Source organism: Megalobrama amblycephala, linkage group LG10 (genome assembly GCF_018812025.1).
Source record: "Megalobrama amblycephala isolate DHTTF-2021 linkage group LG10, ASM1881202v1, whole genome shotgun sequence".
NCBI classification, from domain to species: domain Eukaryota; kingdom Metazoa; phylum Chordata; class Actinopteri; order Cypriniformes; family Xenocyprididae; genus Megalobrama; species Megalobrama amblycephala.
The window spans coordinates 22,837,799-22,853,768 of record NC_063053.1 but is presented as its reverse complement, the minus strand read 5'-3'; the positions used below and the strand labels follow the sequence as shown (position 1 = coordinate 22,853,768).

General features: G+C 35.9%; 1 protein-coding gene across 1 annotated transcript; it reads left to right on the top strand.

The window, feature by feature from the left end:
• The first annotated feature begins 951 nt into the window (after positions 1 to 951).
• Positions 952 to 12,960, top strand: memo1 (mediator of cell motility 1). The gene is made up of 9 exons (XM_048205457.1): positions 952 to 1,309; positions 4,405 to 4,486; positions 4,568 to 4,636; positions 4,736 to 4,848; positions 5,244 to 5,355; positions 7,905 to 8,047; positions 11,066 to 11,142; positions 11,726 to 11,830; positions 12,115 to 12,960. Exons 1-9 carry the CDS (start codon positions 1,249 to 1,251, stop codon positions 12,244 to 12,246), a joined length of 894 nt encoding a protein of 297 aa, XP_048061414.1. The 5' UTR covers positions 952 to 1,248; the 3' UTR covers positions 12,247 to 12,960.
• Positions 12,961 to 15,970: the final 3,010 nt, after the last annotated feature.

Genomic DNA, 15,970 nt, shown 5'->3' with positions numbered 1-15,970 from the left:
GAAACAAATACATGGCTGTGGGAGTTTTGTGTCTCTGGCTTATTCCAAATATTATTTCATGTCTACAATTACAATTCAATATAACAGCGTGATAATATAAATCTAATTCTAATATGAAGACTGACGACTTGACTTGGATACATCCGTATTATTCGTAGCGCAGCGGATCTGTAGCCTCTGATTTATTATTTACACTAACTGCCCAATTTACACAAACTTATTGAAAACACTGCATTAGTCTAAAAAGACAGGGAATCAATCTTTTATTCAACAATGCCATCTGGTGGCAAACTGCAGTCAGTCGGTCAATACACATTGAAATTGAGTTACAATGAACAATTATAAAAAATAAATAAGTGAAAAAAAAAAAAAAAAAAAAAAAACATCAATAGTAGTATATATAAATAATATATAAAACAGGTTTTGGTTAGTTAAGTTATTGTATATCTATATTTTAATCCAAGCTCACTACAGAAATCTTAATACATTGGGAAAATTTAGATAATCCACATTTGTGAATATAAAATTATACATTTTAGCATGTTGTCAATACTTTTATCATCATATTCACAATAACAAACGCCGTCTTTAACAGTTATATAAAAGAGAGATACATTTTTTTTAAATACAGTTTGACAAATGACATCTATGACTCTTCTATCTTTTCACGGAGAAAAAAAACCCACATTTCTTTATCACAAAAAGAGTATTTAATCCTATTTGAACGTTACAAATGCTGAATGATGTTTTAGCAACAAAACTGTCTGCGAGTCCCCGCCCACATCTGTTTTCCGCCAATGAATCTCAGCCAAACACACTGAAATATCCAATCATCAAAGCGTTATATACATATGCCAGAGATTTGGACACGCCTTTAATCTCCATCGACCAATCAGTCTATTGCTTTAGCCGGTCAATCAACTCTCCCCGCCCAGTTTTTCTGACGGAACGGAAGCCGAGATGGGCCAAACCAGCCCATCCGGATAACAGAGACAAACTTGGCAGCGAGCGGATGAACTGGTTGGATCTTTGTTCTTCACAGCTAGACTATCAACCTCTTTATTTTTGCATATCGTCACTTATATGTATCACATTTATATCAAGATATAAAATACTCCTTCTTTGGGCACGCAGCTTCAGAACAGGCAGATACTTTTTGGGCTAGCATATTTTCCTAGTGTTTTTAGTTCATTCTCCCCCCCACCGACGAGGTTTTATTGGACCAAGATAGGCGGCGCGGGCACCAAGATGTCGAACCGGATGGTGTGCAGAGAAGCGAGCCACGCCGGCAGCTGGTACACGGCCTCAGGTAGAGCCAGAGAGCGGCCCGGGCCTGAAGTCCGGTGTCCTGCTTAACACCAATGTGTGTGTGTGTCTGGCATTATCTCAAAACCTAGTGAGCTGCCTACCTAGACAGCATTTCTGGGGTGTTCAGCATGCTCCTATGATAGCCAGAAATGCTGCCTAGGTAGGCAGTTCACTAGGTTTTTGACACAGCCTGTGCGATCAGCTGGGAATTATTAAATAGCCGAGCTTAAAATTGTTTAAAGACCACAGAGCGTGTTTCTTTACATTTATACCTTTTTCTGAGCTGTCATCCGTTTGAAAACGAGCTACATTTGTTTTAAATGCGAACTAAAACATGTCAGTTTGTTTTAGTTAAAGTATACTTTAAATAGATTTAATTATGTAAACAAAAGCGGGTCATTTACTTCATCCTGGCGTTTAAATGATCGTTTCATGAATTAGTTTATATGTTAGAAATGATTTTGAATAATTATTTATGCTTTTTATTGAGTAAACTAGAACCACTTGCATTTAAATTCATGGGCCATTACTTAACTCGACCATATTATGTGTTTCTCTCATATTTTTTGCCTGTTGTTGTTTATTTTTGTGTCTCAATTGTATATGTGTAGTTTCTCTGTGTGTATCAGCAGCTGAGAACAAAAACAGGCCAGCAGTTAGCTGGTTAGCCTATAGCCGGTGTGTGTGTGAATCTCTCATACACACCAACTACCCAAACTAATACCACAGATTAATATACCATCCACACTAACTTTACCCAGCCCTACTCTGCCGGATCAGTAAATCCAGATAGATAAACGTCTGCCGCAATTCAGAAGACTGGATTTACCCTGCTAACGGCTAAAGCTATTTGTTGAAGTTCATATAACAGCTGTACATGACAGCTGTGTTTTCATGGAGAATCAAACCATATGTTTTATTAATACTGATGTGAAGCAATACTGTTTATTGTTATATCGGTCAGCATTTATTTGTCCAGTTCCATTCCAGCAAATACAGTGAGCACAGTCAGCACAGGAAAGTCTTTGGAGGGCCGGTGGTGTTTTTCTCTCTCATGCAGTAACAAAGGATGCATGACAAAAGCCCACTGCAACACACACACACACACACACACACACACACACACACACACACACACACACACACACACACACTAGAAGATCGCATATATTTACATGTACAGAAATCAGTCTGCTTGCCCTTTACATGATGACCTGAGTTCTACAAGCTGCCACCATATTTAGAGATCTTGTCAAACAACCAGTCTTTTGCATTTGTATTCTAGAAGGTCTGTTTCCAGCAAATAATATCTAATGTAATTTATTTAAAAACGGTCTGGTGAGTCCTAAATTTGTTGTTAGTTTCCCCCATACAGGGTACTGTGGCATACATGACTATAAACATCCTTAGATTATTATGTCTTCATTTAGTTTTTAGATCATGAATAGTGATTGTTCATTTGGCAATGATAACTGTACCCGAATGCCAATTAACTGGAGGGTGACAGTTTCAAACTATACTGACAATGTTGCCAATGAATACTGTGCTCTCTCATTATATAAAATGAGTCTTACATTATATAAAATGAATTAAAATGTGACTCTTGTTGTCGTTAAATTGTGATTAATTGCAATTCTGTATATATTTGTAATCAGCTACCCTGCATTCTAAAGATTGTTATAGGCATCGGTCATTACAGAAAACATTTCTTTTGAACAATAAAATTACTACAATTGCTGATTTATTGGTATTCTTCATATGTGCTAGACCGATCTATTGATTAGGTCTCAGGTAATTTATATTTATTTTTTATATCTATCTCTCTATCTATCTATGATAGATAAACATAAAAAATAAATATAAATTAACTGAGACCTAGTCAATAGATCGGTCTAGCACATATAGATAAGAAAATACATATATAGATAGATAAATAATAGATAGATAATATATATATATATATATATATATATATATATATATATATATATATATATATATAATTATACGCACACACAGCACTTTGGATATTAGTGTCTGCATCAGCCATTAAAAATCCATATCATTCCAACACTAAAATGAATACATTTGCACATTCATCGATATTCAGACCTGGCTGCTCTTAGGAATATCATTAGTAATGTAATGGTATGATTCATTACAGTTTAGAGATTTGATTAACAGCTGTTAAAATTTGACCAAATTGGTTGTATTGTTGTTATTCTTTTCACAGAATCAACTGAAGTCCATCTGTTCACTGGTTCTCAAAACTGTTATCTTGTCCTGTCAGACTCTGATAAGAAAGTCATTAGAACTGGGACAGTGGCACTGTCTGAGGCTGAAATATTGCTGAAATCAACATTCAGGACAGCCATTTCACCTATTGAGTCATTTTTGTTTGAATGATTGAAGTATAGGATGAATCCACAGGTGAATGCTTGATTATAAGATTGTTTAGCATGTTGTGGTACCAAGGTAATGCTATGATGAATAAATATTAAATAAAAAATAATATACAATTTGTTCCTCACAAATTGCAGTAATGAGATTTGTTGTTGTATTAAGGCAATGGAAATTAGGGATGAAAATGTGCTTAATGACAATAAAGCAGATTTATATAGTGCTGTTTTTATTTATTAAATATTGAACTTTATTATTTTCTACATTAACACTTATTTGACACAATATTTGTCATGAAAACAATGCATAAAAATATAATTGTCCCAAAATAGGCTTAATTTTCTTTATTTCTTGAAAAATTGTGGTCCAATCAAAGCACTCACTGCACTCTCCCAGCTAATTAGGTGCTAAGACCTATGTCTCCATAGTCAAAAATTCAAATATTGTGGTGAAATAAAACTTGAACATTGTCTTGACAGATTTTATGCGCTTAACCCTTGTATTTTATGTTGTAGATTATAAAAGGAGACTTGTAATACTTCTGTTGATTGAATTAAACTATTTCTACATTGTGAGAGTGGTACTGTACAAACTACATTTAAAAGCCATTCAAATAATCATCCTTGCTGAGGTGTCAAAATTATGTCTGTATCTCTCATATTTACTAATGACATTTTTCTCTCTCTCTGCATTTAGGATCCCAGCTTAATGCACAACTCGAGGGCTGGTTATCTCAAGCACAATCCACAGCTGGTCCAGCTAGAGCCATAATAGCACCGTATGTGAACTGAAACCAGACAAACGTCTTTCTTTGCTTGTTTCCATCGTTTCTGCATTGTTAAATGACTGTCTTTTGCAGGCACGCTGGCTACACCTACTGCGGCGCGTGTGCCGCTCATGCCTACAAGCAGGTGGACCCCTCGATCACGTAAGTGTCATCAGAGCTTGTTTAAATTCTCTTGAAGTAGCCGTAATGTTGAGTTTGCCGTGGGGAGAGAGGTAACCGCAGCACTCTCTTATTCATCAGTCGGAGGGTGTTCATTCTCGGCCCCTCTCACCATGTGCCGCTGTCTCGCTGTGCCCTCTCCCCCGCCGAGGTCTACAGAACGCCACTGTATGACCTGAGGATCGACCAGAAGGGTAAGGAATCTCATTTCCTCCCTGCACACTCTCAAAGCAGAAACCTTGGCAGGATTAAATGCTGATTGACTAACAATGCACAGAAAGGTGTTCACCCAGATTTTTTATTCTTCTAGCTCATTTGCTCTCAAACTGAGCTTTGCAGAAGGGTTGGCAACATTTTCAACTTGTAAATGGCTATATTTGTTATTACGCAATAGTTTTCTAATAGCTGTTGTCTTTGGCTATAACCATGACCAATGTGCAACGTAGAAAAATGAGCGATAATCTTTTAATAGATGGTGTTCGTGTTAAAAAGCGTTTGTGTAATTATCATAAATTGCCTGTTCTGTTTGTAACTCCCCAATGATTGAAAACACAAGAGCTTTAAATCCCTCTGTTTCTTTCTTATGCAGTTTACGCTGATCTGTGGAAAACAGGCATGTTTGAGAGGATGAGTCTGCAGACAGACGAAGATGAACACAGCATTGAGATGCACCTGCCTTATACCGCTAAAGCCATGGAGAGGTAACAACCAGACACTGAACATCTTCACTGAACATCTTTTTCACCTCCCCCCAAAAAATTCTGTCATCAGTTACTCACCCTGATGACAAACCTGAATGCATTTCTTTCTTCTGTGGAACACAAAGTCACTGGCGTTTCACTGTGTTGTTTTGAAACCTATTGACTTTAAAGGTGCCCTAGAATTAAAAATTGAATTTACCTCAGCATAGTTAAATAACAAGAGTTCAGTACATGGAAATGACATAAAGTGAGTCTCAAACACCATTGTTTCCTCCTTCTTATATAAATCTCATTTGTTTAAAAGACCTCAGAAAAACAGGCGAATCTCAACATAACACCGACTGTTACGTAACAGTCGGGATCATTAATATGTACGCCCCCAATATTTGCATATGCCAGCTCATGTTCAAGGCATTACACAAGGGCAGCCAGTATTAACGTCTGGATCTGTGCACAGCTGAATCATCAGACTAGGTAAGCAAGCAAGGACAATAGCGAAAAATGGCAGATGGAGCAATAATAACTGACATGATCCAATGATAACATGATATTTTTGATGATATTTGTAAATTGTCTTTCTAAATGTTTCGTTAGCATGTTGCTAATGTACTGTTAAATGTGGTTAAAGTTACCATCGTTTCTTACTGTATTCATGGAGACAAGACTGTCATTATTTTCATTTTTTAAACACTTGCAGTCTGTATAATGCATGAACATAACTTCAATCTGTATAAATCTCTCCAACAGTGTGTAATGTTAGCTTTAGCCACGGAGCACTATCAAACTCATTTAGAATCAAATGTAAACATCCAAATAAATACCATACTTACGCGATTAGACATGCTGCATGACGGACACTTTGTAAAGATCCATTTTGAGGGTTATATTAGCTGTGTGAAATGTTTATACACTGTTTAAGGCAGTCGCAAGCTCCGGGGGCGGAGAGCACGAGAATTTAAAGGGGCCGCGCACTGAATCGGCGCATAGTTAATGATGCCCCAAAATAGGCAGTTAAAAAAATTAATTAAAAAAAAATCTATGGGGTATTTTGAGCTGAAACTTCACAGACACATTCAGGGGACACCTTAGACTTATATTACATCTTTTAAAAAGACGTTCTATGGCACCTTTAATTATATGGATGAAAGCAGCTGAAACATTCTTTAAAATATCATCTTTTGTGTTCCACTGAAGAAAGTCATTGATACAGGCATGGAACAACATAAACTATCCCTTGAATAAATCAGATTCTGGGAAGACAAGATACAACTGAAATATACATATATACATTATAGTCAACAGTTTTTTTTTTTTCTTGTTCGCTCTACATGTTTTTTCTTGTTCCAGAAGTAATTTCAGTCAGATATACGTCACGATAGGGATGAAAAGACTATCACAACTTCCATTTCATGCCGATTTTAAGTGACTGAACGCCAGTGGGCGGAACCCATGGTGCGATGATTTACAACTATTCATTGATGTCTTGCTTTAGAGGGATTCATATGCAAATGTATATCATCTTTGGAGCTTGGTTACGTAAATGTTTTTTTTTTTTTTTTTTATGAGGATGATGTTTTAATGGTACAAAGACCTCTTCTTATATGTCAAAAGTTCAAAGAATATTTGATTTCTCATGTCATGACCGCTTTTAATTTTTAGTAGTGTATATAACTTTTATCTAGGAATAAAGCACAAAAGTGATTTTTTTGAAGGAACCAAGAATATTAGCGGTACTGGACATATTTAAACATTTAACATAATCATAGGTTTTACATGCAAAGTCTCACCCTTTGCTTTTTAACATTTGTGTCAATGTTGTAGTATAACAAAATGTGTGATATATGTTATAGCTCTTTGTGGTTTCCTCAAAGTACCTTGGTTTCTATATTTGGCTACCCTACTAAAGTCTTCCTACAAGGCATACATGTTCTCGTGAAGGACAGAATCTCCCCAGAGACTAAATGTAAATGTAAAGAGAGTGAAGGTTTCACTGCATCTCTATGCAGAAGCCATGAGCAGCATTATTGACCCATAGTCCCACTCTAATGCTCATTCATCTCTGCCAGATTCACTAATTATGTTGTCAGGATCTGTTTACATAGTGCTGTGCCTCTAATTAGTTTGCAGTGTTGGATGTTCTGGGGGTTTTTTTGTGTGTGTGTGTGACTTTTTTATTATTAATGCAGAAGCCACCAACCGCTTCTATTATGCTATTAAAACATTACAGTATGTGGGCATAGGAAAGTTAACATCCCCTCAATTTGTTTGATTAGACATTTGGGTATTTTTTTCCCAAGCAGAGCAATTAGTTGCTGAGCAACTGTAATGTTTTTCAGATTCTCCCCCACCCCCCACACATTATACTCTCACACCTCAGAAATCTGGGTAACTGAAAACCCTTTCAGAGCTATTGATTTGATATGGCCACAGTGTTTTTATGAGTGATCCAAAACTCATTGGCAAATGAATATTAATAAACATGCAAATGTCAAATCTCCATCTGGGACTTGACAAATAATTCTCTGCTGTGCTTTGTTTCTCAAAAACAGCCATAAAGATGAGTTCAGCATCGTCCCTGTGCTGGTGGGAGCTCTGAGTGAATCTAAAGAGCAGGAATATGGCAAGCTGCTAAGCAAATACCTGGCTGACCCCTCCAATCTCTTCATCATCTCCTCTGACTTTTGCCACTGGGGTTTGTGTCCACTCACCACTTACATTTTTCAACTGTCAAAAACAAAACAAAACGGAAACTAGTCAATATCAATTACAGTCAGTAATCTGTTAAGAATTTTCTGTTTGTTGAAATTAAATGTTCTGCTGACAAGTTGCTGACATCTATTCAGCAATAAATTTACTAGGGTTTGCACCATATAGTCATTTAGTTCTGGCACAGGTCAGCGCATTGGGTCTGTATCGATTAGTCAAATGACTTTGGTACTTCTCGTATTCATTTGCACACATCAATTTTGTTATATGCTACATGCATGTAACAGTAACATGTGTGCATATTTATGCATATAATAAAAAACAGCACTTAATACAAACATTATACAATTGCCAAGGCCTTATAGAACAAAAATATAGCAATATCAAATAAATTTAAAAAAAAAAGTCACAGTTTGGATTTAACTTGGCAAATACTTAATGTATTTGCCAAGTCTATGACTGGATCATTATTGCTGTGATTATTATGTTTCTAGCATGTTATTTGTTTTGGAACAGTTCTTTTAATCCTAATTGATAGTGTGTGTAGCTTTTCATTTCTTAAACAACTATGTAGGAAGTAGGGGTATAACGGTTCAAATTACTCACGGTTCGGTTTTTATCATGGTTTTAGGGTCACGGTATCCATACGGTTCAGTACTGTATGTGCTATGTTCAGGGAAAAAAATAAGCACAAATAAATACAATAGAGCAAAGATACAAATAAAATAAACTCTGCTTTTTGGGTTTTTCAGGTATCTAAGAGTTTTCAGGTGCAGAAATTGATTAAAGGTGCCCTAGATTAAAAAATTTAATTTACCTCGGCATAGTTAAATAACAAGAGTTCAGTACATGGAAATGACATACAGTGAGTCTCAAACTCCATTGTTTCCTCCTCCTTATATAAATCTCATTTGTTTAAAAGACCTCCGAAAAACAGCCAAATCTCAACATAACACCGACTGTTACGTAACAGTCTGGGTGTACGCCCCCAATATTTGCATATGCCAGCCCATGTTCCCAACATTATGAAAGGCATTAGACAAGGGCAGAACGTCTGGATGTGCACAGCTGAATCATCAGACTAGGTAAGCAAGCAAGGACAATAGGGAAAAATGGCAGATGGAGCAATAATAACTGACATGATCCATGATAACATGATATTTTTAGTGATATTTGTAAATTGTCTTTCTAAATGTTTCGTTAGCATGTTGCTAATGTACTGTTAAATGTGGTTAAAGTTACCATCGTTTCTTACTGTATTCACGGAGACAAGAGCCGTCGCTGTTTTCATTTTTAAACACTTGCAGTCTGTATAATGCATAAACACAACTTCATTCTTTTTAAATCTCTCCAACAGTGTAGCATTAGCCTCAAACTCATTCAGAATCAATGTAAACATCAAAATAAACTGTATTTACGCGATTAGACATGCTGCATGACGAACACTTTGTAAAGATCCATTTTGAGGGTTATATTAGCTGTTTGAACTTTTTTTATGTTGTTTAAGGCAAATGCGAGCTCTTGGGCATGGAGCACGAGATTTAAAGGGCCACACACCCTGAATTGGCTCATTTCTAATTATGCCCCAAAATAGGCAGTTAAAAAAATGAATTTAAAAAAATCTATGGGGTATTTTGAGCTGAAACTTCACAGACACATTCAGGGGACACCTTAGACTTATATTACATCTTTTAAAAAAAAGTTCTAGGGCACCTTTAAAGTAATGTAAAACAACATTGCATATAATATTCACTGTAGAAATTAAATAGATTAATCATTATTAAAGTTATAAAAACTATTCAGTCAAGAGCAGTGAGTGATTTTCTTGTCTTTTGTTGTTTGATTAATGACATTAAAAACACAGACAGCTGGAATATTAGGCTGCTGTCACTTTAAGACACAATCCAGTACACTGATACTGATAACACATGCGTTGTCTTTCTCGACCGTTTACTTAAGACATAACCTACTATGTTTGCTAGGATTCTCGCCAAGACAGGCATGTTGACAATTTTTGTGTGAATTTGTACGTTCAAGCTTGAGACTTGAAAGAACTTGATATTTGCGCGCAGTCTAAGACGCGGCTTTCTGTGTGCGTGCTTCGGATGAGTGCACACACAAATCTTCTCTATAAAGTTTTAACTAAGGATATTTGTCTTACACAAACGCATCAATTTGCTTCAGAAGGCCTTGGTAATCTGACCTTGGTAAAAATTGATTTTTTTTTTTTTTTTATGGATGGATGCTTTTTTTGTCTTCAAAATGTGGGCAGCCATTCACAACCATTATAAACCTTGGAGGACTAAGGATATTTTTAAATAAATATCTAATTGTGTTCGCCTGAAAGGATATAGTCATATACACCTAGAATGGCTTGAGGGTGAGTAAATCATGGGATAATTTTCATTTTTGGGTGAACTATCCCTTTAAGTATTTGCCTATTTAAATCCAAACAGTTAATTTTTTGGGCTGGGCAGTGTATATTCCAATAATCACAAACGCGGAGAGTGAAGACATTACATTAGTTTGATAGCAAACTTTTATAATTAAATGTACTTGGAATTATGCAAAAATTAAAATGTAAACCAAAAGCACAAAACATGTTAAAAGCTACAACACCACAAGTATCTGAGATGGTCTGTGCTCATTTGTTCAAGGCAAAATTCTTGCGAACCGCCCTAAATCAAGTGTCGCTCAAATTAATGATAAGCAAAGTAGCATGAATCTGGTAAGGAAGATATGCACACTTTAATTTCTTAGCCACATCATCTCGGGAGCACAGACATTCTCTCCACACTCATTCTCCGTCAATGTGCTGGACGTGCCAGAAACACAAGCTGCCTACTTCCTACATAGACTTGGCAGCATCCAAACGGAAATAAACCTCGTAAGTGAGTGTTTTGAAATGCTCGACATAGGTAGGAACTAGTACAAATATCCCCGATCGAGATTTTTTTTTTTTTTGTTAAATGATTAATTTCAGCTTTTTTCGTCTATTCTGCAGGTCAACGTTTCCGTTACACCTACTACGATGAAAGTCAAGGAGAGATCTACAGATCTATCGAGCACCTTGACAAAATGGTAAACCTATGCCCTTTCCTTCTGGTAACACACTTAATGTCTGACATATGAGGTTTACAATGCAAGTGGCCCATTCTGCAATGTGCTAATCCTATTGGCGGTTCTAGAAAAAAAGGTGAGGAATTTTTCTCCAAGCTACAGAGTTATTGTTATGGTTACTTTGACGTGGAAGTCGGTGATTCAAAGACTGACTTTAATACTTTCCACTCATGACAGTCTGTCAAATAGCAGATGTTCTTAGCAACCCAAACCTCATTAAAGGCCTACCAACTGGGCAAAGTACTTTTGCCTCGGTAGGGTCATTTACTGGACAAAGATCTTGTTTGATCTGGAGCTCCTTCCAGGAAATATCCATTCATTACTGTGTAACTGAAAATTCATCTTGCTTTTTGGAAGCTGAATATTTTATATCATGATGTTGTGTTGTGCAATTAAACTACAGCAGATTTCTAATGCAACATTTCTTCGTTAGAGAGTCATAAATAAAACAAAAATAAAAATGAGCACATTATTAATGGCAGTTACGACAATGTTTTGTTGACATCAGTGAAATATATGCATGTAAATTTCTTTCTTTTTTTAGGGAATGGGAATTATAGAACAATTGGACCCCATCTCCTTTAGCAATTATTTGAAGAAATATCATAATACTATTTGCGGTCGCCATCCCATCGGCGTTCTTCTAAATGTAAGTATCTAATGAATGATTCATATGAACCGCTTCGTGAATTTCCCCCAGGACATTTTATTTAGCAAACCATTGTTGACTCAATAAAGCAGAAAGCAAAGTAATGTGAATAATGGCTATTCCATAAGCATGGTAATTAGCTGTCGCAGAGCTTTTATTAATGTCATTTTTTCCCCCTAACTAATGTCTTGCCAGCTTTCTAGTCTTTCATCATGAAGCTTTTAAGATTACCATTAAGTATCTCTTTAGTATTGACTCTCCAATGATTCTCCTCACTCCACCAGGCCGTGGCAGAACTGAAAAAGAACGGCATAGACATGAACTTCTCTTTCCTAAACTATGCGCAGTCAAGCCAGTGCCGAAACTGGTCGGACAGCTCTGTGAGTTATGCTGCTGGAGCTCTGATCGTTCATTGAGGTGAACTTTCCAAGGAGCCACGGAGCCTCCTAGAAGACCCCATCCCCTCCTACCCGTCCTTTTCCTGACCACATATCCCCATCCCTCCCCACCTCTTCTTATAGGAAGGACATGCAAAGCTTGTCCCAGCTGGGAATCCTCATACACACCCCGAATCGAGATGTAACATTAGATACTAACCTCTTCTTCCTCCAGCTTTCCCTGTACCCTGTTTTCCACGTGAGGCAACTCGGATGATGCTATAGCTTGAAGTTCAGCCAGTTTTGTTTGGGTGTTGCAAGGTCAGATTTTTGGCTGGGTTTTTTTGTTGTTGTTTGTTGGGGCTAGAATCCGCTTTTGACCCTCCAAGGACTTTAGATATCCAATGAGCCCTTGTGTAATTTAAAAGCAAGACACACTTAAAGTTTAAATAAAGTAAAAGAAATAAAACCATCGACATTTCACTCTTTTTGCAAGTTTGCATAATCTACATGATAAATGACATGTCTCACCTAATGATAAATAATTTGAACAAGGAAGTTGACAGACTGCAACATGCCCATGTACACCCTGAGAATTGTAGTAACAGCTACTGCATTGGTCCTGTTGTAGTTTTTAAAGGGCTACACAATACCCACTAACCCTCCACTGTACTGGATATACCAAAAAATAGTTTTTCTTTCATCTAATTATCTTTTATTGTAGTCAAATTAAAGTCTTTTTTCTGATTCTTATATTTGGTTCTGTTTATTTTCCCTTTGTGATTTACCGTTATTTAGCTTTTTAGTTTTATTATGCGTTTGACATATAATCTCAAACTGTGTGGAAACATATTGTAGTGTATGAAGTCTACAGAAGTGCAGTACATGTTTGATTTAATGCGAGTTCAGGTGGACGCCTTTCAGACTGCCTCAAAGTGGCCATGCTTTCCCATCAACCCTGAAGCTTTTAAATGGTAAGGCGGTATTTTTTGGGTTATTCTTAAACCGTTTTATTTTCTCATACAAGTTAGCAGCCATGTTTAACAGATGATTAGTAGTTAGTGATGCACACCCGTATTGAGGTGAATTTTCTGAACGGCTTAGGCATTTTGTCTGGCTTTCCTCTTTAACGCATCTACTCCAAGCCTCCCAAAGAGCACAATGCAGCAAGATTTTTCCTGGGTAACCATCAGAGGGAAAACAGCAATGCTCCTGTACATCCTTACCAAGGTTTGAATGTCTCAAACCAGATCCTCAAAACAGAAAACAGACAAAGCATGTCATACCATGCAGCTGTGCCTTGGGTCAGTGTTAAACATGTTTTGTTTTTTTGTCCTTTGCGTTCTACCCTAGCCCACCCTTCATCTATCCAAAAAATAAATAAATAAATAATAATTAGATTTAGTCTGTCTTTTAAATCAGTTTTCACTGTTTTCAAAGTAGGGGAAGAGAATCATCAGCTTCACCCATCAAACCTGTTCTTGTACTGTTAGAATTATTTTTTGTTGTTGTTTTTATCTTAGTACCGTTTATTATTATTCTAACTATTATTGCAGAGTTCACACGTTGTCAAACCTATGTCAGAATTAATCAAAGTGCTCCTTAGCGGAGTCATTTTTGAATCTCAGGTTACATTGAAACATTACAGAATTCTCGCCAGATATGACAAGGGTCATGGCTGATGTTGCAAAGAAACAATAAAGTGTAATGATTAAAGTTACTATGCTGTGGTGTTTCTTTTTCTTGTCTTATTATTTCTGATTCTTTTAGGTGTTTGTGACATGTTTATGAGCTGTTTGTGAGTTTGTTATTGAAGCCAGAGCTGGGCAAGATTAATTTAAGATGCCATATATTATAACATGAGTGATGTGCTTCTCTCCCAAGATGTAGTTTCTCTGCCTTTCCTTTCTAATTGAAAGTTAGTGGGATCTTGGATGCTTGAGTTTAAACCACATTCTATTCTGTTGTTAGTAAAATAATTTAAGAATTTGCAATCCTTAACATGTTTCACAGTCATGAGCATGTTAACAGTATGTCTGCTATGGCTACCACTTGAATTTTGCATTAGTTTTGTTTGTTGTTTTTGCAACACATCTGTAAATCTCTTAATTCTTAAGTCTTGACACTTGCAGAACATAGTGACACACTGCTATTCAAAAGTTTGGAGTTAAGATTTTTATTTATTTTTTATTTTTTTAAAGAAATTAATACTTTTATTCATCAAGCACATATTTGATCAAAAGTAAAGACGTTGATAAAGTTATGAAATATATTTAATTTCAAATATATTCTTTTGAACTTTCTATTCATCAAAGAACCATGAAAAGCATCAGTTTCCACCAAAGTATAATGCAGCACAGTTGTTTAAGAAATGTTTCTAGAGCAGCAAATCAGCATATTAGAATGATTTCTGAAGGATCATGTGACACTGAAGTAATGGATGCTGAAAATTCAGCTTTGCCATCACAGGAATAAATTACATTGAAAAATATATATTAAAATAGAAAACAGTTTTTTGGAATATTACTGTTTTTACAGTATTGTCGATAAAATATATTCAGGCTAGGTGAGCATAAAAGACTTCTTTCAAAATTATTAAAAACGTTTGAATGGTAGTGTCAAGCCTTAAAGTAATAAAAGTGGGCATGTATAGGGCTGCAACTAATGATTATTTTGACAATCGAATAGTTGGCCGATTATTTTTTCAATTAATTGATTAATCTTCAATAAATTAATTTTCAATAAATCTTATTTTATTTTTTATTTTATTGACAAAAAAACACTTGCACATCCTGCCCAATGTCCTTCAAACAAATGTGCCAGTTGAATGCTACGAAAACATACAGTGCTTAATTTATTAGACTACCGGTCATAATAAAGAGAGAACACAAATATTTTAGGAATCTATCAAAAACATGTTTAAAACTAAAAATGTTATTGCCATTTATTAGGTAAATAACAAACTGAAACAACTAAATAGTCGTTAATAACAGTCTCTGTTGTTATTGACTAATTGGGCATCTGAAAAAAAAAACATCAACTATAAAGTGCTTTACTTTTTCCCCCTGCCTTTCTTGTAAAACAGTAAAATCAAAAAATCATGGATAACAATAATTACATTAGAAATACTGCTGTGACTAAAGAGCTTATACATACTGGTGGATTAACCATTACAGAAACATAAAAATGATTTTGGTAATCACCAATACTGATAGTTTAGGGCAACCGTGGCACAAACCTTTCATTGGGTGGCAGAGGTCTAATAAATTTGTTAAGCACTGTACAGGTGCTGGTCATATACTTAGAATATCATCAAAAAGTTGATTTATTTCACTAATTCCATTCAAAAAGTGAAACTTGTATATTATATTTATTCATTACACACAGACTGATATATTTCAAATGTTTATTTCTTTTAATTTTGATGATTATAACTGACAACTAAGGAAAATCCCAAATTCAGCATCTCAGAAAATTAGAATATTGTGAAAAGGTTCAATATTGAAGACATCTGGTGCCACACTCTAATCAGCTAATTAACTCAAAACACCTGCAAATGCCTTTAAATGGTCTCTCAGTCTAGTTCTGTAGGCCACACAATCATGGGGAAGACTGCTGACTTGACAGTTGTCCAAAAGACGACCATTGACACCTTGCACAAGGAGGGCAAGACACAAAAGGTCATTGCAAAAGAGGCTGGCTGTTCACAGAGCTCTGTGTCCAAGCACATTAATAGAGAAGCGAAGGGAAGGAAAAGATGTGG

Coding starts and splice junctions, on each gene's coding strand:
- memo1 (XM_048205457.1), top strand. CDS start 1,249: ATGTCGAACCGGATGGTGTGCAGAGAAGCGAGCCACGCCGGCAGCTGG. Junction 4,637..4,735: donor CAGGTGGACCCCTCGATCAC/GTAAGTGTCATC, acceptor CTTATTCATCAG/TCGGAGGGTGTTCATTCTCG. Junction 11,831..12,114: donor CCATCGGCGTTCTTCTAAAT/GTAAGTATCTAA, acceptor TCACTCCACCAG/GCCGTGGCAGAACTGAAAAA.